Source organism: Notamacropus eugenii, chromosome 6 (assembly GCF_028372415.1).
Source record: "Notamacropus eugenii isolate mMacEug1 chromosome 6, mMacEug1.pri_v2, whole genome shotgun sequence".
Classification (NCBI taxonomy): domain Eukaryota; kingdom Metazoa; phylum Chordata; class Mammalia; order Diprotodontia; family Macropodidae; genus Notamacropus; species Notamacropus eugenii.
Genome location: NC_092877.1, coordinates 140,592,475 through 140,619,200, shown reverse-complemented (window position 1 = coordinate 140,619,200; position 26,726 = coordinate 140,592,475). Strand labels below are relative to the sequence as shown.

At 38.9% G+C, this 26,726-nt stretch overlaps 1 protein-coding gene across 5 annotated transcripts in view; it reads right to left on the bottom strand.

The window, feature by feature from the left end:
• The window catches only part of GAB1 (GRB2 associated binding protein 1), a 182,841-nt gene that overhangs the window by 43,664 nt on the left and 112,451 nt on the right, over positions 1-26,726 (bottom strand). For all 5 annotated transcript variants that reach the window (XM_072621139.1, XM_072621143.1, XM_072621142.1 and 2 more), the window contains exon 2: positions 21,014-21,308. In XM_072621139.1, coding sequence (XP_072477240.1) covers positions 21,014-21,308 — 295 coding nt within the window. The remainder of the gene's footprint in view (positions 1-21,013; positions 21,309-26,726) is intronic.

Here is a 26,726-nt window from a genome sequence, read left to right as displayed (position 1 = left end):
GGTTATAAATTTAAGTAATTGCATAAAACCATTTGGGTTCCTACCAGCCTTAAAATCTGTGACCCTATGTCCATCTATCTGCCTCAATGACTAAGCTGTCCCCTTACCCTGCCATGCCTGACCCCTTTTTTCCAATGGTGAGTTCCTTCTGAAACCTTCATTTGGGGACAGATAAGTCCACTAGGCTTCAATCAACATTCTGATTTTCTTGGTGTTATGAAAAGCTGCCTTTTCACCTTCTGGGCTGCCTGGTCCCTTTATGGGTACTTTCTCCCATGTCCCATTTATGTTCTGTCTTCTCTCATTAGAATCTAAGTCCCTTGGGGGTGGGAACTTTTTCTTTTTGCTTGTATATGTATCTCTAATGCTTAACATCAGCATAAAGTGAGTGCTTGTTAATGCTTGCTGCCTGGCTGCTCACTGGTACTCTCTCTTATGTGTCCAATGAACAATTATGCAAACTGATAGAGGAAATGAGACACAATCATATTGACATTCTTGCTGTAAATGAAAGAGTGGAAGGACACTCCCAGGTTCCTGGGCAGAGATGAAAATAAGAGTTGGTAATGGTGGTTTCACTGGGCTTCCAAAGGCAACAAAAATCATTATTTCAATGAGTCACCAAAAATCAAACAGGCTATCAAGAACACGACAGTGTACAGCCCCTCCCCACACTGGCTGCATCAAGTGAAGTAGAGAAATTCAATGAAGAACTCCACATACAGATGAGCTGCTGAAGTGTGTGTGTATATACATATATATGAATAGAATTTTCACAAGGGGAGGTCCTTCCCTACACTAATTAAAAAACTAATGATAATCAAATGACCAAAAAACAAACAAAAATTCCCCCCCCCCCCGAATTTTCATCAATGATGTCAGCAGAATCAGCACATTTATTCACTACAAAAGGAATTCTTAACTTGGAAGCTGTGGACTTTAAAAAACAAACTGGTAACTGTATTTAAATGTAACTGGTTTTCTTTATAATCCTATATATTTAATTAAACATTATTCTGAGAAGGCATCTATAGGCTGCTCCAGTCTACCAAAGGGATTCATGACACCCTACATGTTTAAAAATCCCTGTTCTTCAACTTCAGGATTTTGACTGAGAAGAAATCTTGGTGGTCACCTACAGCATAGTCCCTTATTTATTTTAAAGACAAAGAAACTGAGATTCAGAAAAGATAAATGACCTGCCAAGGTCACAAAGCCAGTGAAAAGCAGAGTTCCCCTTCAGCAACAATTTGCAAAGGCACTTGAGAAGGGGGCAGAAAATGCCAGACTGGACCAATAGGTATCTGTGGTGGAGACACAAAGCCTTTTAAAAGGCACTCAGGTGATCCCATTGGAGTTATCTATCTCAAAGCGGGTAAAATTCCAAAAGAATATAAAAGATCACAGATAATACTGGATAATACTTTTTACCCAAAACAGGAAACTAAAAAGACACCAGCAACTACTGATTCATATGCCTGTTTTCTCATCTCACATGAAATCTTTCTGGTAATAGTCTATGTCCATATCAAAGCTGTCCATGATGAAAATATGAAAGGGTGACATATAATATTCCTCTAGAAAATCATATTTTTAGAGGCATACAACTGACTGAGACATACAGAAAATCCAACAGTCTTCCGGTTCTACTGCTTGCTGATTTTAAAAAGGTACTTAAATTTTTAAATTTATTTCATCAAATATTTTTCAATTACAGATTTAAATTTTTTTTAATATTCATTAAAAAAATTTGCATTCCCAATTATCTCCTTCCTTCCCACTCCTCCCCCATACTTTTCCAAGGCAAGCATATTATATTGATTACACATGTGAAGATATGCAAAACATACTTCCATATTAACCATATTGCAAAAGGAAACACAAAAACACAGATACCTACAAACAAGAAAAATAAAGTAAGTAAGAAAAGTATGCTTCATTTTGCACTCAGAGTTCATGAGTTCTCTTTCTGAAGGCAGATATAATTTTGTAATTTGGAATTTTCTTGGATCACTGTCTTAATCTGAGTAGTCGAGTCAAAAAGATACTTTAAAAAAGTAATTCAGTAAAGCAAAACATAGCCTTGAAGGCTCACTTCAAACAAGGTTATTTCCTAACAAGGGGGTGCCCAGACCCCAGCCCTAAGACCATGTCTCTGGAAACCTCCCAATTTCTCACCTAGCACTCCCAAACCTCGTCACTATGAATAAATAAAAAAAACTAAGACTAAGACACATATAACTATGGAAATAACTGTCTAAAAATGCCCCAAGTACTGATATCAGACAAGACATAACAAGGTGACATATGTTTACCTTATATGTTTATCATTACCAGAGAAGATACCTTGTATAGAATCAAAATAAAATGGCTCCCTTTTCATGGTCAGGTTCTCCAAATGATCATAAATGTCACTGTGCCAATTATATAAATTGCTAGGACATCACCAAATCTCCTCAGAGAAAAAAATATATATATATATAACACATAGATAACAGTTAACCAAGAATATGGTGAGATTGAGCTGGATAACATTTGGGAAACTGCAATGCTTCCAATCATTCCAACTTGGACATGTCATAAATCTCATTATATTCTCTCAATGATGCTATACGATGCTATTATGGAATACCATAATTAACGACAATCAAAATTACAAGTAACTCAAAGGATATAGGAAATACTCATGGTGGGTGGAAATGGGCTGTAGCACATCACCTACAATAATTTGAATGCAACAAGTGTTGTAAAAGATATCACTGAAGGTGAATGACTAAAAAGAGTTGGGCTTATTATAAATCAGAATGAGAAAAAAAAACAATAACCCAAGTGCCATAACAGTCATCCAAGATATAAAAAGAACCAGAGGAAGGCTTATGAGTAGAGATTGGAAATGTCCGGCATAGAGTAGGTGCTTAACTAATTGCTGATTTACCGACGGACTCTGGCATGATGGGAAAATTTATGGAAAGACCTGGATATGAGTAAGGCTAAAAAAGGCAGGAAGAGTTGCAATTTCCATCTGACTGGACTTAGGAGATATGCATTCAGGTCCTGGATTCTATGCTTATTTGCAGTTGAACAAGCAAGTCACGACTCTTCTTCAGGCCTCAGTTTCCTCATTCGTAATAGGTGGTTAGCAACATCTTCTCAGCCCAGGTAATAGGACCGTTGTGGGAAAGATACTTTGTAAGCCTTTAAATGATACAGAAATGTGAGTGCTGGAATCTGGAGACCTTGGGCAAGTCATTTAACCCTGATTGCTTTAAAAACAAGAAAAATAAGTGCAAGTTCCTACTATAAAGGGGTTACCCACAAGGATGAAATCATAGATCCACAAAAATATGGAAGCAACTTGTTCATGCTCGTGCCCGCCTGAGTAGGCAGTGCACTTGCACTCTCTCTCTCTCTCTCATTCTGATAGTGACCAAATAAACAGACATGGAAAAAGTCCAATGTTCATACCCTTACACATCCTTAATACTGAAAGAAAACCCATTTATGCTATAAATATCTGCCTTAAATAAGATTAATTTTCTCTTTACAATCAGCTGCTTTTTCCTTTCAAGGGTCAGCTTTGCAAACCTTGACAGAATAATTTATCTTAATGCAATAAATTCTTTATTGAGTTCTAATTTGGTCCCACATTTCCTAGGTAGACAGAGGTCATTTAATACCCCCTTACCCCCTTGTTTTTATAGATAAGGGATAAGGAAAATAAAGCCCAGAAAGGTTAACTGCCTTGGCCATGTTTTCACAGGTAGCAAGAGGTAAAACCAGGATCCAATCCAAGTCTAAGCCATCAGATTCCACATTCAGTATTCTTTCCACGGCCGGCTCGCTTAATTTCCTGAGGTCATAGTTCTATACTAACTATGTCACTGTTTCAAAAAGCCACCACCAACAACATTTTAATATAAAGGCAGAATGCAAACTACATTATCCACAGTTCTCCTAAAAGTCTTGATACGGAATAAAACTTTCTCTCCTTTACAATAACATGAACCAATCTAGAAAGCTATGGCAAAGCCACAAGAATTTTTCAATTAAGGATTTACCCAGCTGATGTTTGGAGATGAGAGCCTTTAGTACTTGGCACACAGACTGTTCGTTCTCTGAGCAAATGGACCATTAAGAGAATTCTCCTCCTGATGCCACTAAAGTCCTCAACCAAAGAGAACTCCAATAGCAGGCTTTTTGTTGCTACTGTTGTTTTTGTTAAGATTAATTCAGAAAGAAGGAATCTCTAGTCTGTATTTTTTCAGAATCTTCCATTCTTTCAAGCTCCTCAAATAGATAAATGCATTCTTTTCCCTATCATCATCTTCCTCCATGGCTTCCATGTGAAAGATAACAAGGCAAAAGAAAGGAGGGAAAGAGAATAAGCTTTTGTATAGCTGTTACTATGTGCCAGGCACTGAGCTCAGCTCTTAATAAATATAATTTCATTTGATCCTCACAACAACTCTGAAATGTAGGTGCTATTATCACCCCATTTTATAGTTGAGAAAACTGAGGCAAGCAGAGGTCAACTGACTTGCTCAGGGTCATATAATCAGTATAAGTGTTGAAGTTAATATTTGAATTCTGATCTTCCTGACTCCAGAACCAGTGTTGTAACCATTGTGCTACCTCTAACAACTCACATACACAGTGTTTTAGGCATTACAGAGTTCTTTCTTCACAACAACCTAATGAGGAAGGATAATTAGTTATTAGTTATAATAAGATAACTAGGAAGGATAAAAATTACTATTTTTTCTGCAAGTGACTGGCCCAGGGTCATACAGCTTAGTAAGTGTTATTTTACTCTCTGAGATCATATTTGAACTCAGGTCCTCCTGACTCCAGGGATGGTGCTCTATCCACTGTGCAACACAGCGCAGCCTTTTAAGTTCCATTCCTTCTTTTGTCAGGATCTGTGACTTCATTGGTATAGAGAACTCTGAAACTCCCTTCCAACGATGCAGACTGAAAGCTGATTTGTAACTCAGAGATTCTGAAAGCTTCCTGAGGCATTGAGGACCTCCTTCCCCCGCAAGGGTCATGCAGCTCATATACACTGGAGGAAACACCCAGGAGAAGCCCAGGGCTGGTCCTCTTCTCAAGTCAATCGAACAAACATTTCTTAAGCTTCTACTGGGTGTCAGACATTGTGCTAAATGCTGAGGATACAAGTAGGAAAGACAAAGTCAGTCCCTGCCCTTTATGATCTAATAGGTAAAGGCAACACACACTCTTTCCACTGTGCCACTGCTTCCTCTCATTTTACTCATGAGAAAATGGATGTAATCTGCTCAGACCACACAGCTAGTCAGAGCCGGGACCAGACCCAGATCTCAACTCCCTGCCAATGCTCTTTTCAGTAAACTATACTGTCTGTGTAATAAGTTAGAGATCAAACTATACACACATACATGCATACACATGTATCACATGTGTATATGTATATTATTGTAATGCTAATGAGATTAAAGATCTTTCCCACCCATTAATGGGTCTACCTGTTAAGGAGTTTGATTTGGGGAGATTTGTAGGAAGACACACACCTTTTCTTAATGAGGCACTGGTTCTCAAGGGTTGTGATACCCTCTAGCTCTGAAGAGTGTATAAATACTCTGAGGTGAGGTTTTAATTTGGGGCTTGCTCATTGGAAATGTTTGTTTAGCCAGACAAGACTCTGGGCAGTTGCTAAGAAGCCCCCCTTGCTTTGAAAACCCAAATGTTGGTGCTTTTCTCTCTGGTGACTATGTATGTATGGAATGGTCAGACAGTTGGATCTGTCTGTTGATCTGTGATGTATGTATTGCTTATGGTCAGGCACCTGGAAGCCATGTCTGTTGATTGTTATTTCTTTGTATTTTCTTTAAAGTTCAGGGTGCTGACTTATCCCCCTGAACTAAGTGAGTGATATATGTGCTGGCTTAAAGTGATTGCTGACCCCCCAAAAGCTGCCTTTCCTTTTAGAAAAGCAGACCAAAGAGCCTGTGATAGCAGGTCCTCCTGTGTATGTTGGGGTGCTTTGCTTTTATAATTATATATAACATAGAATCACAGACTCACAAATACCCACATATATACATGCATTCACATGCACACTCATGCATATGTATCTGTATGTATAGTTTGGTCTACAAACTATTTTATATGTGTATATATATTACATATAACATAATCACAGATTCATAAAAATAATACCCACATATATACATATGAATATATACACACACTCATACACGTGTATGTATATGTATAAATTATTTTATAGGTATATGTGTATATATCATATATCACATATAATTATAGATCCACAAAAATAACACACATACTCACACATATGTATGTACACACATGCGTATGTGTATAATTTGATCTCTAACTTATTTGATATGCATATGTAGGTAGTGTACATCTCCTTAACAGGAAAACCACTAAACTTCTCTAGCTAATCAAAGTCAATATTCTAGAGTCCAAAGAACACTGCATGGGGAACCTGGTTCTGATGACTCTCCACCCTTCATCATAATTTGGTGAAAAATCACTTCACCTTTCAGTCATAAAATTCAAGTCTCTTCTGCCTCTATTATCTAATGATTTAACTCAAGACACTGAAGGGCTTACTTAATTCTTTTTAACTGATGAGATTCTGGTTATTTATTCTAAGTCACATTTATACCATGATACACCTGAAAAGAAGACATTAAGATGTCAGGAAAATCAGTATAGGATTCAGTCTGTAGTAATCCTTTCCTTAGCTGAAAAAAAAACCAAACCCATCACACTAAATAGCACAGGTATCAAAAACCAAAACAAATTCACAGCTCCTAGACTTGCCTGAAAAGATCTCACGGAAGCCCTCTCATCATCCCAGGGGAAATCATTTGTTCAGAATGTTCATTTCTCTCAAAGTATTACAGAATTTCATAGTTTGAAAGGAACCTGGAGGCTGTCTAGAACCACGCTAGCTTAAAAAAGAATCTCCTTGAACTTTGTACACATCAACAACCACAGCGTGCGAGGAATTTTTCTTCATTGCTATGCAAGGACTTAAAAAATTCTCAATGGTCTCTTAAGGCAAAATGCCTTTCACATTCAGAGAACGAACTATGGAATTCGATTGCAGAATGCAGCAGAGTATTTTCTTTTGTATTATGTTTTGTTCTATGATTTCTCCCATTCATTTTAATTCTTCTATGCAACATGACTAAGGTGAAAGTGTATTTAACAGGAATGAATGTGTAGAACCTATATAGAATTGTATGCTGTCTCAGGGAGGGAGTGGGGAGGTGGAGGGAAAGGAGGGGAAAAAAATCTAAGATATATGGAAGTGATTGTAGAACACTGAAAACAAAAAACAAAAACAAAACAAAAAAAGAATATCCTTTACAATATACCCAACAAGTCCTCAGTTAACCTTTGTTTGGATACCTTCAAAGACAGGTAACTCACTACCTCTAGAAGTAGTACTTCTGGAGAGCTCTTTTGGAAGGGACTTAAATCTTTGATCATGTCTCTCCTTAAATCCTTGATCATATCATGTCTCTCCCAGGTCTTTTCTTCTCCAAACCAAATATCCATAGTCCTTTCAATTCATACTCACATACATGAATTAAGATCATATTAGTTGCCTTGGCTGCCATATCATACTGTTGACTCACACTTGGTGTGGACTATTTTGCTAGCCAAACAAGAAACATAATCTCAGCTAAAAGATACATGATAGGAAAAAATACACAAACAGTACTGGGCAAAAATAGACGAATAAATCTTTCCCCTGAAAGGTCAGTAATTATATTCAGGAGATGAAGCTTGTAATTCATTTTATCCAGAATTGGCATGGGCGATATCTAAAAAATTAACAATGGCTCCCACCATTACATTTCTAACCAGTTATGCTGAACAATATATCCCTAACCTGCCACTTATCACCTGTGTGATCTTGGGCAAATCATGTCATCTCTCTTGACCAATTTCATCTTCGGGTAATAGTTCCTATTCATTAGATAGTGCTTTTTATTTTGCACTTTTGTCCTAGCTTGTCTTTTTCATTAGTCAATGATTTCTTCTGAGCCACCCATGACTTGAGATGCTGTTACAGTAAGAATTTCTTCCTGTGGAAGTGAGGTAAAGCAAGTGATGAACCATGTCCCTATATTTGGTAATTATTGTAAACTAAAGTATGCAGATGTAGATCCCATTTTGGAAGAGTCCTTAACTAAGCAGAAGAAATATTTGTATTAATCATGTTTTATTTGTAATCATTTTTGCTTGTATGTTAATAGTTTTCTTTGAAGTACAGCTACTAATAACTTAGTTTGCATGCCCAAAATATCAACAGGGTTTTACTTTCTTTGTAACTTTTACAAGAAACTGAATGGATTTCCCTTCTACCCCAAACCCTTTGTCCCCCACTTGAAGATAATAGTAGCTTCTTCCAAAGTCATTAATTCTCAGGATAATTATTAACACCAATATCCCATCCTGGGCCAATTATGAGAACCTGCCAATCATAGACTTCTCTTCAGATAACAGTAACATGTACATGAGGCTATTAAAGGTCTTGAATGTGAACTAAGGCCAAGTTGTCCAAAAGATGAATCATGAGTTCAGAAAAGATTATCTATGGGTTTAGCTGCAGGTAACTTGGTCAATTAGTACTCCGACATCTTCCAGGCTGAATGAAAAACAAAACTGTTGATAAGTTACATTATACCTTTGAAAAAGCATGTAATCTACTTCCTCCTCAATAAGATGGGGGGCTGGGTGAGAAGACCTCTAAGGCCCCCTTCCATATCAAATTAATGATTCTATGCCTGCATTTCAACTCCCAGCAATTCTGCCTCTAGACTCATGGCCCCATGGCCTGAGGCATAGGTACTGAGAAGGAGAAAAGGTAGTATTATGAGGAGATGAGACTGGCAGAGCTTGGAACCCTATTAATGAGAAAAGCATTGGAGTTATTCAGAATCAGTGCCTACGGGGGTCCCCTATTCTTTCCAAGTTCTGCCACTAAACACTTTGCGCTCTGCCCCCAGGGAAGGTGAGAATGAAAGACATGGTAACAAAAGAGTAAGATGGTCCGGGTCAGTAGCTGGCAAAGAGTGAAAGGAAAGAAGGTAGTAAGAAAAATTTTTTGTGGCAAGGAGAGAAGGGCATTTTCCACGTTAACTTGGGGGTTACAAAGTATTTTCCTGTTCTAGCTTAATTCTACTGAGCAACATTGATGTCAATCTCTGACATTCTTATACCACTGTATAGTCATTTAGTCATATAGTCTACATCCATGTACTTACTTGATACACTTAAGTTTATTTAAGGGAATTTAATGCACCAGAATTAACAGATGACTCAGCACAAATCTGATCTAAGGCAAGTATGTACTTAGCTCTCATAGGAGGGCTTAAGAAAAAATATACATGTTATTGGAAACAGAAAAAGACAATGGGGATAATGGAAAGGTGAATGCATCCTAGGGATACAGTAACATGCTGTCTGTGATGTAACACGTTCCTTAAGCACTAGAGTATATATCAGCTTAAATTCATAGGACCTCAGAGGTCACCTAGTTCAATCTCCTTCATTTTATAGATGAGGCAACTGAGGTCCAGGGAATTTAAGTAACTGACCCAAGGTCATACAGGTAGTAAAAAGAGTTGAGATTTGAACTTGGGTCCCCTTACTCCAGAATCAGGGCTCATTTGGCTGTTCCATAATGCCTCTTTTAAAAATAACCTCACTATTTAAAATACCATCAATTCTCCTTTTAGATTCTGATTCATTGTAACAGATAAAAGTTTTGTTTTACTAATGCATTGCTGGTGGAGTTGTGAACCTCACCGACAATTCTGGAGAGCAATGCAGAACTACGTTCAAAGGGCTATGAAACTGCATATTTGATTCAGCAATACCACTATTAGATATATATCCCAAAGAAATCATAAAAAGGGAAAAGGAACCACATGCACAAAAATATTTATAACAGCTCTTTCTGTGGTGGCAAAAAACTGGAAACTAGGGGATGCCAATCAATTGGGGAATGGCTGAACAAGTTGCGGTATATGAATATAATGGAATACTACTGTTTAATAAGAAATGATGAGCAAGTAGATTTCAGAAAAATCAGAAAAGACTTACACAAACTTTTGCTGAGTAAAATGAGCAGAACCAGGAGAACATTGTATACAGTAACAGCAACATTGTGCAATGATACTATGATAGACTTAGCTCTTCTCAGCAATTCAAAGATCCAAGACAATTTCAAGGGACTCATGATAGAAGATGATGACCACATCCAGAGAAAGAACTATGGAGTCTGAATGCAGATCAAAGTTTTCACCTTTTTTGTTTTTTTCTTTTCTTGTGGTTTTTCCCTTTTGTTCTGATTCTTCTTTCACAACATGACTAATGTGGAAATATATTTAACATGATTATACATGTATAACCTATAACAGATTGCTTGCTGTCTTGGGGAGAGAGGAGGGAAGGAAGGGAGGCAGAAAAATTTGTAGCTCAAAATCTTACAAGGATGAACATTGAAAACTATCTTTACACGTAATTGGAAAAAATAAAATACTATTAAATTAAAAAAGAAAAAAGAAGAAAAAAGTTCTACAAACTTAACCACATTAAAAAGCATGATGTGATAAACAGTATTGCATATTATGAAATGTTTTACAGTATAGACTTTACTTGGACTTAAGCATTTTCCTTTATTAAAATGCAAATATCTCATAGACAAATGTAAATAATGAACCATGTTTTAAAAAAAGTTCAGTTCCAACTTATTCTTTGTACAGAAATGTTTTGCCTCTCTCCCTCTCCCCACATCTAAACTTGAGAACCACACAGCAAATAAACTGAGGGGGTGGAGGTGCAGAGAGAAGGCTTCCCAGAGCAGAATAATCCCTAAAGGCTGCAGCTTCTTTTATTCACACAATGAAAAACTCTTCTCACCTTCTCATTCCCCTGCCAACAAATAGTAAATGTTATTTTGGCCCCTTCTGTGTATAGAAAATGTTGCTATTTTATGAACAAGAGCTGGTGTAGGTGCAAAAAAATGGAAGAAAATCCTTTCACCTTCTTTTTCAATATTATTGATGCCTTTTGTTCATTCATAAGCTACTTCCAGGTAATAATAAAAATAATAACAGTTATAGGTAATAATAAAAATAGATACCATTTCTGAAGCACTTCAAGTTCTGCAAAGTACTTTACAAATACGATCTCATTCTACGCTTACAACAACCCTGGTAAGGTAATGCTATTATTTCCATTTTACAGATGAGGAAACAGGTTAAGTGATTTGCCTAGGGTCTCACAGCTAGCACCTAAATCACAACTGAAATGGAGTCTTCCTAGGTCTGCTACGTGGGTGCACTAACAGATATTCTCTTCCCTAAGCCATGCTTTTCCTTGTTACAAAGAAAAACAGTTCACCCAGAGATCTGGCCTGACAGTGTATACAATATTCCGCACCTATAGCCATTACTAAAAAAAATTAAAATTAAAATTAAAAAAGGATGCTGGTATGTTTCATCATTTGTTGTCTGGGGCCAGGGCTCAACAATTTTATTTGAGACAATAGATACAGACGGATAAGGGGCAGAATTTATTCAACATGGACTAAATTGCACCTACTGAGTACTAGGCGCTGTGTTAGGAAATAAGGCCAAGAAAAAAAAGACAAATGCCAATTAAGCCCTTAAGGGGCCTGCACAGAAAATTAAATGCAAACAAGTAAAAAGTAGATTCTGGGGGAGGGCACTAAAACCTGGAGTATCCCAACAGGCTTCCTGTAGGAGTTTTGAGCCCTGGTCTCTGAACTTCAAGTGGGATGGTACTCCTACTACACTATCTCATATTTTTAATATTCTGCTCACAATGTGGACTACTGAGAAGAACAAAACAAAACCATTCCCCCATGATGTTTACTTTAAGTAAGGAAAGGGTAACTATGAAAGGAAAGCACCAACTTTCACAATCAACCATGTTCCATAAGAGACATTTCAGAATAATGTAATACTGAAAATTAAGATGAAGGAATTGATTACTTTCCAGCTAAATCCTCTCTGAATTTTTGCACTCAACTTCTTGTTCATAAAATAGTAGCACCTTATACATACAAAGGAGGTAAAGATTTTAAAAAGCTGCTCATGCTCTGGCTAACAGGAACATACCACCCTTGGCCTATTTTTTGGTTTCAGGGCTTATGTGTGTAAAGCTGCCTTGTTTTATTTCACATATCTGAGTAGAAGAACAGCCCTAGACAGGACAAAATCTCTGTTCAAAGTTAAATAACAGGCTTGAGGGGAAAAATCCTGTTTCAGCCTCCAGGGTCATGAGATCGAGTTGGCCTGCCCACATTCTGGAAGTGGTGCCTAGACAGCTCCCTGATGCTTTGGATCAATGCTGGCATCAAATTTCTGAGAAATAAATGCTCAGCTTGGGTGTGCTTGGGTGTACTGAAAAACTGTTCTCACTCTCCCTATGGAAAGCAAAGCAAATGTAATTGACACCCATTAAAGGCACTGTAGGCTGCTGGGGCAAAAATCGTAATTGAAATTTACTTAAGAAGTGGAAATGACTAATAGAGAAAATCTCCTGAGTTGTTCTTCTGATGCAAGTAGATTACTAAGTGGAGAGCCACACAGATAACAGGAATAGCTCCTTCCTCCTCATCCCCTTACTATTTATTCAGTTTTATTAGGTTTAAACCAGTTATACTTGGTATGCCCTTTAAGCATGTCTGGGCTGGAGTGTGTGAGTGAGAATTGTACAAAATGTGTAGAAACACTGTCTTTCCCTGCAGTGATGGTGAAAGTGGCCAATATGGGGAGCAGTTTACTATTATTTCCTATAAGTTCCAATACCAAGCTTTCAGGCATGATCCACTAAGCTACCTTACAACTAACCCTGCTCCTATTCAAGATGATGGAAACATGCCTGATATCCCCAGCCATCCTCAGGATCCTCTGGATCCTTCCCTCAAGTGTTTGGAGAATCTATGAATCCTCCATGTCCCTCAACCACCCATAAATGTCCTTGCATCAAAAAATTAAAGGAAAAAACAGGTGTCTTACATCTTTATCACTAACACACTCAGTCTGGTTTTAATAATAATAGCTAACATTTACATAGCACTTTAAGGTTTGCAAAGTGCTTTACAAAAATTATCGCAAATATTTTTCTGGAACCTGGAAGGCATCTCCATTTCGCAGATAAGGAAATTGAAGCAGACGGAAAGGTGGAATGATTTGCCCAGGGTTATACAGCCAGTAAGCTGTTAAGTACCTGAGGCTACATCTAATAAATCCAGGTTCGGTGTGCTTATCTACTGAGTCACCTACACTGAATAATGGAACTTCTATTTTGGGAAAACTGAGGGTAAGGATAAGTATGTGAGAGCAGCTCACACAGACATTTTCACCAGGAACGTTGGTTTGGCTAAACAAAGAGTATTTACAGGAGAATGATGAATAATGAGGTTGGGAAGAGTTTTAAATGCAACAAGGGGAGTTGGTGTTTGTTTTTAAAAGTACAAGGGACTCTTTGGAGCTGTAAAGCAGGAGAGTGCCCTCATTAGGCTATGCTACAGGAATCATTTTGCTATCTGTGTGAAGGATGGGTTGGAAAGGGAAGAAACCCGAAGCAGAGTCATTTCTTACCTGTGAAGACAATCTTAAAAAAAAAAAACACTTTAAAACTGGTGAACCAAAAAGACAGTAAGTGGAATCTAAACACCAAGTATTTGCAGATGCATTTTCAAAGAAACAGCACCAAAGTAACCCAAAGGTTCTTCACCCAATTCCATCCCATTCCAGGGACCCCTGCTTTAATGCAATCTAATTAAAGCTTTCAAGTGGAAAATTTCTCTTTTCTCTCTTGCTAGTAAATGCCTCTGTCAACAAGTGAAAAACACTCCACAGTTTCAAGTGCAGAAAACCCTGAAGTGATTGCTTGACAGGAATATATTTAACAGAATATATGATGATGATACTATCCAAGAGGGAGTGAGGACAAGTGCAGCATTAAGAGTCTGACAGGTCCTTGCTGGGCCAGCTGTCCAGGAACTGCCATTAGTGAGAAATTAGTGAGACCCAAACCCAGATCTGTTTACACTAAAGGATGGGAACCTGCATAATTAATCAAGAACTTATTAAACAAATACCTACTACGAACAAGATAATCTAGGTGCTACAGAAAACAAAAACAATCCTCATCCTCAAGGAGATCAGCCTGCTGGAGGGAAGGAATACACATGTGCACATGGCACAGATAATGTATACAAATAAATGCTGAGCAAACTGAGGAGAGAAGCAGCATGACTTTGTGGTTAGAGTGGGAGTGTTGGGGCCAGAAGACCTGGGTCAGGTCCCACTACTGACACACACTGGAGATGGGGAGAGAGAGAGGTAGGGAAGGAAAGAGTGAAAGAAAGAGAGACAGAGAGAGAGTGAGAAACAGAGAGCCACGTAAAGAGACAGACACAGAGTTAGAAGGAACCTGAATGATCCACTAATAAATCAGCATAATATTAATAATACTGCCTATTTCATGGGGTTGCTAGGAAGAGAAAATGGAGCAGTGTGATACAGTAGAGAGAACCCTGATTTGAAGATAGAGAACTTGGGTTAAAATCCTGTTATTTATTACTTATGTGTTAATAACCTTCTCAACCCTCATTTTCCTCAGCTGTAAAATGAGACTTGATAAGACTTCTCCAAGGCCACCTCTAGCTCTTGATCATATATTTTGTAACCATGAAACACCTGTGAATGAAAGCTAAATATGATTACCTTTGTAACACTGAATTTACACAAGAATTTTTCCGGAGCTCACTGCATGAGGAAGTTCACCTGGAATTTAGTGACTCTGATGATGTCAATGTCATATAAACTGGTGGGTCCTACTACCAGCTCCCACCCTCTCAGCCCCAATGGCTTAGAACCTCAGCCTCAGATGATTAGGAAGCTCTGGGCCCTGAAATGGAGTTAGTAGTTAAGCTTTTGCTTCTAGTTCTGACTGAGAGAGCTCCATCCTCAGCTTTTGCCATATAGCATAGTCCTATGTCAAAAGGGAAACCATTATCAGTCTGAAGAGGCATTCCTCACACTAGAAGTAGGGCTCTCTTGAGTCTACTGGGATCAATTTTCCTGGGGCTGTTCCACAGAGAAACCTCAGAGATAAAAAGACTCAAGCAGATAATACACGATCTACAAAAACAGGTAGGTAGTGGAGTAGATAGAGCTCTGGTCTTAAGAATCAGGAAGACCTGAGTTCTAACCCTGCTTCAGACACTCACTAGTTAGATGACTGTAGACAAGTTATTTAGCCTTTCAGCTTCAGGACTCCAATCTGTAAAATGGGGTTAATAATAGCACCTACCTCACAGGGTGTTTATGAAGATCATGTGAAATAACATGTATAAAGCAATTTGCAAAACTTCAAAGTGCTATGTAAATAAGCCATTATTACAAGCTATTATGATTATTATCTCAAAGCATTATTATGAGAAAAACAATCTCTAAATGCTGAAGCCTTTGCAGCAAGCTAGGTGGCTCAGTGGATAGAGTAACAAGCTTGGAGTCGGGAAGATTCATCTTCATGAGTTCAAATCTGGTCTCAGATACTTACTAGCTGTGAGACCCTGGGCAAGTCACTCAGCCCTGTTTGCCTCAGTTTCATCAACTGCAAAATGAGCTGGAGAAGGCAATGGTGAATCACTCCACTATCTCTGCTAAGAAAATCCCAAATGGGGTCATGAAGAGTTGGATATGACTGAAGAACAATAGACATTACTATCCCTATGGTTCTCTCTAGAGGGGCTAGCACCAGGATATCAAATAGGGCCCTGGGTCACACAAGTATTGGATAGTTCTAAAATACCCTTGGTCTAGGCTTCCTTTGCTCAAAGAATTCTGCTCGCACATGAGTGAACCAATTTGGCAACTTGTGACCTTGATGATTCAGAAACAATTCATCTGCAGACTACTCAGAAAACACACACACACACACACACACACATGTGTGCATGCGTGTGCATCCCCTCTACCCTCAACTCTGCTTCTAAGACTTCTTGGAAACTTTACCTAATCTTAACACTAATTGTAACTGATAAACAGAGAACACTAGCCAACTCTCCAGGCAATAGTATGAGAAAATAGCAGGGTCATGATATTCTAAGAAGTTCCTGGAACTAAGATACAAGTCAAATCCACCACCACCTCTCAGCTTCTTTCCTTTTGTTTTAAAGAAGAAATTACTTATTCTCAAAGGGAATACGATTAGTTATTTTCTTAGACCTTTGGATCACAGCTCAATCCATGCTTTGTTTGCTCCTCTCCCCTCCCCTCCAAAATCTCACACAAACCTCTAAGTATCAGACTATGGGAGCTTAAATCATTTTAGGAGATTTTCTAAGCTAACAGTTGGGGACATTTTCAGCACTCCCAAAAAGGGAAAGCACTCTCTTGGGGCTGAGAGGACAGCCCCATGTACACATAAAAGTACTTAACGTTGACTCCAACTTCTCTGAAGCAACTGGATGACAAGTAGATGGCTCACCGATGGAAAGGAGAACAAAATGTTGATGCAGACATGATTAAACAGTCTGAACGAGGTTAAAAAGGACATAAATGACTATACCACATAGACTGCAACATCACTTAATCCAGAGGGTTTTAATCTGGGATCTGTGAACTTGCTTTTTAAAAATGTTTTGATCATACTATCTGTGTGTAATTTGTTCCCTTTGTAATCCAATGTATTTTATTTTATGTATTATTCTGAGAAAGGGTCTCTAGACCTCACTAGGCTGACATACAAAAAAAAGGTTAAGAACTCCTGGCGGAACACGTGGGTTAAAAAAAAAAAACAAAAAACCTTTCAAGACTGCAGATGGTTTTAAAACCAGAATTGTCATTTGGCTACTATGTATTCAAATCCCATAAAAGTACATTATAACTATATATCTTTTAGTTAAAAACCATCAAATGGTGAAGGATATCTCATATTTAACTGTCACAATCCAGAAAAACCAGATCTATGAATATAATAAAATGCTACCGCTATAGACTAATTTCACAAAGGTCAATAACTTACTAAAAACACAGAAAAACAAAGAAGATTCAAGTAAAGGCAATTTTACTCTTTATAAGGGTACTTTGCGGAGCAGCTACATGGCACAGTGAATAGAACAGAGGCCCTGGAGTCAGGAGGACTTGAGTTCAAATCTGATTTCAGACACTTGAAATTTACTAGATTGTGACCTTGGGCAAGTACTTAACCCCAATTGTTTTGCCTTCCCCCTCTTAAGAAAGAGAAAAGAAAAAAAAAGGGCCTTATGCATGCTGGGCTTGCCAAGGACTGGCAAATTGTGTTCCTTCAGGACTGTTTTTTAATGAAGAGATAAGATAGGGATATATAGAAACTCCCAGGGTGAGGAATCTTTCTACTAACTAAGAGGGTTAAGTACCTTCTCTGCAAAGCATCATCTGAAAAAGTTGTCCAGAGAACAGAGTTAAATGATACTGATACGCGTAGAGTCCTACACCCAGCATTCTTCACAGTCAGAACTTGAACCCCAAGTCTAAGGCCAAGTCCACCTGGACAGGTTTGAAAAGGGCCTATCAATGGGAATGTCATTGATTGCTTTTTAAGTGCTCAAAAACAGTTTCTAGTCAAATAAAAAAAAAAGATCCCTTTTATAATCTTGTTTATTATTATTAATTTTCTTTCTTTGTAACACCTTTTCTTTCAGAGCAAAAAGTAAACCAGCTCAGCTTTGGTCCCAAAATTAACAAATTCAAAATGAACAGAGCCAAGAAACATGTTCTGTATCTTTCTATTTTGTGCCTCACCTGATAATAATCAGGGGGTTGAACATATTTCTTCCAAGTATTCTGTATGATTTTGATATATGCATGAGAGACAGTTTTATTGGAGAATAGCCAGACCTTAAAGGTATTTTGTTCTACCAAGTCTAATGCTTTTTTTTTATAGTGAACAATACTAAATACACACACAGACGCACAGACACAGGCAGACAGACAGACAGAGACAGACACACACACACACACACGCGCGCGCGCGCGCACACACACACACACACACACACACACACAGACACACACACACACACAGACACACACACACACACACCCCCCTCTCCCTCTCTCTAAGCTTTCATTTCCAAACCAGGTTTCCTCCACAAATCACCCAACTCATTCTCAAGGCTATTCTTATATAAATGTTGTAGAGATGGGCCAGTAGGCTGATCTTGAAAATGCACTCACTGCATCAGCCCCAAAACACTGTGGCGCCACATACATGAGATCCATAATTACTGATATCATGCCTCACAAGGGAATGGCCCCCTGGTGCACAGAAACAGCTCTGAATTTGGAGTCAGATGTCTGAATACTGTCTTGCTACCTGGGTGATGTTGGGCAGGTTATTTCTACTCTTTTGGCCTCACCTGTAAAAGTACAGAGGGTGGACTAGAATTCTGAGGTCTCCTCCAACTCTAAAACTCTGATCTTGTGCTGTTCTAACAATCCGATCCTGGCTCGAAGGACCATAATCCTGGAACCATTTTGACTATTCTTTCCTTCCTGTATCCAAATGCTAAACAAGTTCTCCCTGTATTTTATGGTTTCTCTGATTTGTCCCCTTCTTTGCTACTCCCAAAGTCATTCTCTTGGCTTAAGCCCCGATCCCTTCACACTTGGAGTTATCGAAAAGTTTCCTGGCTGGTTTCCCTGTTCCCAGTCTCTCCTCTATTCCAGTTCAGCCCACGTAAGGATGGCAAGCAAACTCCCAAAGTACTTTACCTGTTCCTCTCTTTTACCCTCAACTCTCTCCCCTCTGTGCCATAATTATTTGTTGTCCCGTTTTCTCCTAATTAGTAAGTTCACTGAGAGTAAATCTGTCTTACATGTTAATGATGTCAGGGTCTAGTTTTTGTGGAGGTTGAACAATGCCTTTTAGAAATGTTGTATGTGATTAAGAATCTCCATTCTGACTGGGATGTGCTAATGAGGTCCTAACCTACCTCAAATAATCCAGGTGTGCAACAGGAAGCTATTTCTGCTCTTTCTGAAATAATTTTTGTGACCTCAAACCTGACAGGCTCCAGAAAAAATGCTTCCAAATATGGGGACCTAATCACTCATTGGTTATGTTTCTGCCACAGGATTGGCTGAGTATCTGATCTGCTGGTGGGTGAGATTCTCCCTGGGCTCTCTGGGAACTCAGGCTGAGAAATTCTCCTTTCACATAGTAGTAGGAATATTTGCTGAATTGCATCAAATCTTTATCAATTTGTTTAAGAACAATATGAAAGCCATCAAATCTCAATTCCTTATTTCAGATTCTTAAACAACTTATCTTCTTACCTTTAATGTTCCCTAATAATGTCACCTCTACTCTAGCCATAACAAATTTCTTACAGGCCACTCTTCTGCTCACCTCTGCCTAGAAGACTTTGCTAATCCTACTTTTTTTTTTAACCTGGTGTACTCTCCTCTCCATTAATGAACTCCTTTCTAAACCCTTCTCAAAACTCACTTCTCTCTAGAAATCTTCCCTGACTATGGTCTAATCAATCCTGATGCCATTATTTCAAGATACTCCCATGGGATAAATGTATAATATGTGGTATATTTTCTTGTGTTCTTCCCTTCCATTTAGACCTGTGATTTCACTGGAGTAGGGAATGCTCAGTGTAGAAAATTCTCCTACTGACATAGACCAGCAACACATAGTCCTAGCAAGATATCTGGGGCACAGAGAGAGAGAAAGAGAGATAAAGTGACTTGCCCATAGTGATAAAGCCAGTAAAGATTTGACCCCAAGTCCTCCTGACTCCCTCTGTCCCATACCATGTGGCCTCTCTTTCTTACACTGCTTTGTAATTGTTTATTTGTTTCCCATGGGTACACTTGGTCCCACCAAATAGCTCTCAACCTTTTATGTGTTAATTTTCTTCTATTCCTTCCAAAGCATCCTGTACACACACAGTTAACAAATTAAAAACGAAAAAAGTCAAGATTCGTAGCATACATCTTCCTATTTTATGCTTTACTTGATACTAGTAATCAGAGGGTTGAACAAGTTATCTGTTATTACATTTTTCAAGGATTCATGTACGATTCTCACGTGCACAGTGACTGGGGAGGAGGCTGTGCTCTATTAAATGCTGTTAAATGAATATTTTTCTTCTATCTTCAGGTCAACAGCTTTTCTACTGATTTGCATTTTTTTTTAGTTGATTACATCTGAATTTTTCAAATCTAGAAACTTATCTATCTCTATAATCACATATATGGGACTGTGAGACAACCCAGAGGGCATTCAATTCAACCTTTACATTTTACAGATGAGAAAAATGAGATGAAAGGAAGTCAAAAGATTTGTCCAAGTTCAATTAGTCAGTAAAATGAGCTGGAGATGGCAATGGCAAACCATTCCAGTATCTTTGCCAAGAAAGTCTCAAATGGAGCCATGAAGAATCAGACACAATTGAAACAAATGAACAACAATAAGTGCCTACCACATGTTAGGCACTGTGCTATGTAAAGGAGATACAAAAGGAGATTAGATACCTAAGGTCACCCATGTAGTAAGCATCCAAAGTCAATGCTCCTTCCAATATATCATGATGCCTCATAAAAGGAGCTGATTTTGACCCTGCCTCTGCCCCACTGAGAGATAGCCTGGCTCAGTGAACAGGGCCCCCCCTTCTAGCCTCTCAGTGCCCAAGGCAACTACGATACTATGGATGAGTTATGTATTTACACAACTGTGTGGTTCCCCTACATAGATTAAATCACAGGCCTGGCCCAAAACATTTATCTCATTAAAGAGAAATCTTTCTTAATGTGTTATGAAAGGGAAATGAAAAACGTACCACCAATTTAAGCTAAAAAATCACTGTGATAATTCTACAAAACACAACAAGGAAAGATGACCTAATAATTTCATTTTAGTTCAATTCATGAAACCTGGCACTTACCTTCCTCCGTAGGGTTAAACCCACAGATGTCACAAATACAACGAACCCACTTATTCATCTCCTCCTCACTGTCTGCTACCAAGTAGAAGATGCGATCGATTGTGTTGATATCAAAAATGTAGCTGTTTTCAAACTCCTTTTTGTTAAATGTCAATCCAGCATCTACTTGTTGACATAAGTTTAAGTCAATAATGCGAATGGGTTTTTTGGCATGATCATTTTTGTAGTATTCTAATACATCCGGATCTCCTGTTAAACGGCCACTTCGGAGCACAAACCACCTCCTCTTCCATGCCTGTGGAAGAAACCAAAACATTCATTTAATATGCAAGAATTAAGAATGATTTTAAAAATAAGACATGAAAAAATAAAATGTAAAAATAAGACATGTAGTAAAATAAAAATAGTTACCCTTTCCCTATAAAACTATTTGCCACTATGAAAGGCAAAGTTTCCTGAAAATATAAATCCTAGTCTTTATACTGGAGATCTATTATTATGATGTGTGGACAGGTCATATAGTAGAATGGTCACTACACAGAGCTCATCTCACCCAGTACATGTTGCTCAGACCAATTTTTATTACTGTTGCTTCAAGTTGTTTTATTTTAGCCATATCTGACTGTGACCCTATTTGGGGTTTTCTTGGCAAACACATTGGATTGGTTTGCCATTTCCTTCTCCAGCTCATTTTTGCAGATGAGGAAACTGAGTTAAGTGACTTGCCCAAAGTCACACAATTAAGTGTCTGAGGTTAGATTTCAACTTAAGAAGGTAAATCTTGCCGATTCTAGGTCTAGCACTTGATCCACTTCACCACATAGCTGCCCCATATTTAGACAGATGCCACTAACTAAATATTCTGCTGTCTTACCTCTGCTTCTTAGTCTCCCTGGCTTTCTTCAGAACTTAGCACAAACCCCACTTTCCACAGTAGGCCTTTGGGAGAGTGTGAGGTATCCCAGGGGAGGATTTATGGGAAGCTACGGACAAGACTTGAGTAAGCTAGGTGGCACAGGGAATAAAGGATGGGGCTTGGAGTCAGGAAGACTCATCTTCCTGAGTTCAAATCTGGCCTCAGAAACTTACTAGCTGTGTGACCCTGGGCAAGTCATTTCACCCTGTTTACCTCAGTTTCCTCATCTGTCAAGTGAGCTGGAGAAGGAAATGGCACTGTAGCACCTCTGCCAAGAAAAGCCCAAATGAGGTCATGGAGAGTCAGACTTGACTGAAATATCAACAACATGGACAAAATTTACACAGGCTGGGCAGGCATAGATCTGTACCACTGGAGGAAATGTCCACTTCAACAAGCTCCCAAATCCAGTGTTCTCTCTAAGTTAGTTCTGCTCACTTCACTCTGCATCAGCACATACAAATTTCCCCATGATTTTCTGAATTCCTCATATTGGATGTTTCTTACAGCAAACAGTATTACATGACATTTACATCCTACAATTTATTAAGTCATTCCCCAATCAAGGGAGGAATTCTATTTGACTTCCACTTTTTTTTGCTGACAACACAAAAAGTGCTGTGAGGTGGCACACCTAAATTTTTTCAGAAGCCATTGCAACAATGGACAGTCACAGGGCTAACTAAAAAGTATTTCTCTTTGACCTGAAATGAAATACGTGGCCATGGGTAACTGAGGCATGGAGAAACCCCTTCTTTGCTAAGGTAAATTACATCTTTCAGCTTCACCCTGCATCTTCACCAAATCTTACTGCAAATGTTAATCATATTAGGGGGAAAGAAACATTTATAATTTCATCTTGTATTCCTTGTAATCTTCCAGTGGAAATATTAATTAATAAATGATGAGGTCGTCTACAGGAAGGCAGCAGCAAGGCTGAAAGAGGAAAAGAAGGTAGCTGAGTAATTTATAAACCAGACAATCACCCTCTGAACCACTGAGAGTTGGTAAACGAAGAGTTCTTGGGAGTTTCACCCGCACAGTAGAATGTTTGAAGTGGCAAATATGGCGGAAAACAGAGAAGTAGCAGGATTGGCACACACACACACGCACACACACATGCGTGCACACACACACGCGCACACGCACACCTCCAAACTCTTCTGTGGCTTCTTGAGTGACCTTGAGGGAATCTGCTTCATCTGCCTCAGTCTTAGTTTCTTTGTCTTGCAGATGAGTATATAGTAGAGGACGTCCAAAGTCCTTTCTAGAGCTAAAACTATGAACTTGGGGTTCCACACAGTAAAGTACAAACTGGACTTATGGCATGTCTGCTACTTCCTCAACATTCCATCCAAACAAGATTGCTTTCCACCCACCAGATATAACCTAGCTTATACTGTCTCTGGGTTTTTGCTCTGTGCCTGGAAAACCCTCCCTCTATCTATCACTGCCTCCTGAATTCTCTAAAGCACATCATCACAAATGGTAGTTCTTACATGAAACCTTCCCAGATTCTCCTCAAGTTGATACTGACCTTCCCAGTCCCATATAGCAGCCCTCTAACGTATTTATCATGGATCATAGTGTAAATTACAATTATATGTATATATCTCTGTGTATGTGTGTGTGTGTATTCCCTTGTTGGTGCCTATAAACTCCAAAAGGGCAGAAATACCACATCTCCCAAATGGACCAACAGTGCTCAGCACCTAGCACATGCACAACAATGATCTATTGAACTGAACTGGCTTACTAGGAGGGCCCATGACCCAAATGATGGAGAAGTCTAAGCAATGGCCCCTTAGCTAATGACAGATAACATTTATACAGCACTTATATGCTAGGCACTGTGCTAAATGCTTTACAATTATTATCTCACTTAATTCTCACAACAATCCCAGGAGGCAGGTACTGTTATTTCCCCCATTTTATAGATGAGGAAATTGAGGCAAACAGAGGTTAAATGACTTGTCATGGGTCACATAACTACTAAGTATTTGAGGATGGATTTGAACTAGGGTCTTCCTGACTCGAAGACAGTGCACCACCGGGCTGCCTTAGACAAATCTGATACACAAGGAGAGGACATAGACTAACACCAGGAATTTGCATCTATACAAAGACATGTTAATTTTCTTTTATTGAAAAAGCTTTTCAAATCCCAATCAAGTTGTTCTCTAGAAAAGCCATTATAAGAAGGAAAAACAAATGTAGCCTTAAAGTTGTGAATCTCCAGTAGCCCCTCTCCACTTCTAACCTGATGATCAAACAGATAATTAAACTGTTTAGAAGTATGTAGTTAACAGCCTCTGAGCATGGTCCCCAGGACCTTTCCTACAATGTCAAGTCCTTGGGCTTTTTGACGTTATTTTGACTCCTCAGAGATCTTTTTCATTTACTTTCAAAAAGTTCTCAACCAAGTTTCAGACAGTTGAGGTTGCCAGAAGTCTGATTTTTAAATAACTTGGGGGGGGCGGGAAAGAGGGGGAAGGAAGGTTGTGGCAATACTTTTGTTTTTCAAACAAAATAAACGGAGAGTAAATTTCTGCACATGATAGGACCTGCCCTCCCTCCGCTCAGGAACAAGTGTCCTGGGTTTGAAAGTTAACCCAGCATTCACCAGTTCTGTGACCATGGACAAGTTACCAAACTTCTCCAAACTTATTCCCCTGAAAAACTGTAAAACTGCAAAATAACAACTGTATTAGCTGCTTCCTGGGATTGGTGTGGGGAAAGAACTTTAATTAAAGAGTTACAGAAATGTGAACTTACTGGCTTTTCCTAAGAGGTTTCTGGATACCGGTAGTTTCTGAACAAATAAAACACCCTTCTTCTGATTGGTCACTTTGTGGTATATCATATCAATTCCTGCTTTTACCATACTGGCTCTGCCTTTCCCACTGAGGAAGCAGTGTCACAGTGCACACAAACTCAGCCACATGAAAAATTAGGTAGAAAAAGAAGCAGCTGGACTTGGAGTCAGAGGACTTGGCTTATAATCCCAACTTGGAAGTCTATTACCTATGATCTTGGGCAAAGTCATTTCAATTATTCAATTTATTAAGCACCTACTATGTAACCAAGTCCTGGGGATACAAAAAGAGACAAAAAGACAGTCTCTGCTCTCAAGGACCTTACAACTTAATATGGAAGACAACATGGAAACAGATCTGTACAAAGCATATGTAAAATACATATAAAATGGGATAAGATGGGGAAATTGGACAGCATGGCTCCTGAGGCCCCTTTCAGCTCTCTACATCTAGGATCCTACCCAGTATTTACAAAACTCCTTCCGTTAACCCAATGGCCAAGAGCCCAAGTGCAGCCAAGAATGTCTTGTCATCTCAGGTGTTCAATGATTGTGCGTTCACCAGCACACACACAGAGTGGAGATGACCAAAGCAGGAAAGAATGGGATATGTCTTTAGGCTACAGCAGATCCTTGGTTCCTGCCCCTTTCCCTTCCTCTTCCATAGTGTTCAATTTTAAAGGGCATTTGAGAAAACTAAATGGTTAAGGACAAAAGGAAAAAGATAAAAGAAAGGGAGTACACACAGAGACACACAAATATATACAGAGGTAGAGGCAGTGATTTCATAGGCTGGTTGGGTGAGTGAGCATCACATGTTAGATGAGCTTTCTACACAGGAAATTACAGTCCTAAAATATTGAATTTAGCCAACCAGCACCTGCTACTTTTTGGGGGGAAGCAGGGAGGGAGGTGCACAACACACATGAGAATGTTTGTTTCAGTCACATAATGAGTCACTCTCATTGAATCTGGCACCACTGAAACTAGAAAACAAAAGCAATTACATAAACTACACACTTTAATAAGGCAGATACAAAGATTCTCTGGATCACAGTACAAAGCACAATTTAGCAACCGAATAAAGCTGGAATCCAGACAAGAGAACTGACCTCAGCACCCTGGCTAATCACAGTACAAAGGCGTCTCTATGTTTTCAAAGCACAAAATGAGCCCACATAAATCACTCTTTGTTATCTGAAAATATCTGGGATTCTTAAAGCGTGTTCTATTTTTAACCTTGTTGCACTTGTCGCCCCAATGAAAGCCGTAGGTTGCCGCACCAAGTCTACAGTAGCAGGGTAGAAAATGCCTTTCAGAACCAAAAACCCTGAATAAATTTGGGACAAAACTTTGCATGCAAAAGTCCATTCTAACTGTTCGCTTTCATTGGGAAAAGAGATGTGCGTGGGACAAACGGGGACAAAAAGCTGACTTTTCATGTATCTAACTACATTTCTAGTGCCTCTTTATAGGTCAGAAATGGCATGCTCCCCCTCCAGGATTAGTTAAATAAAATAAAAAGAACCTGGGTTCGAATTCCACCTAAGGACACTGACAATATGTACTTCCCTAGGTCTTAGCTTAGATATTTTGGGTGGAAGTTGCAGGGTCAAATTCAGGCTCAGTAGGAGGGAAGTATATGGTATAGGGGAAAATTTCTTAACATCTAGAGCTGTCCCCATAGGTAGTGATTTCCTCATCCCAGGCTGTCTCCAAGCAGAAGGCTGGATGATCACCTGTTAAGTGATCAGTCTGACCTCTGAGATCCTTCTAATTTAGGAGATTCTGTGACTTTTTAAAAGAGGGTCCTTGTTTCTGAATTTCCTTCAAACTTCTTTAGGCAAACTCCTTCAGCTAAACTGTACACAGGCCAGACGGATTTGCTGGATGGACCTCTTCAAAGAACATATAATTTATTTTACAGCATGGAAGCTCAAGGTACCCTAAAACCATAAGCAAGTGATGGAAAATGAGGCATG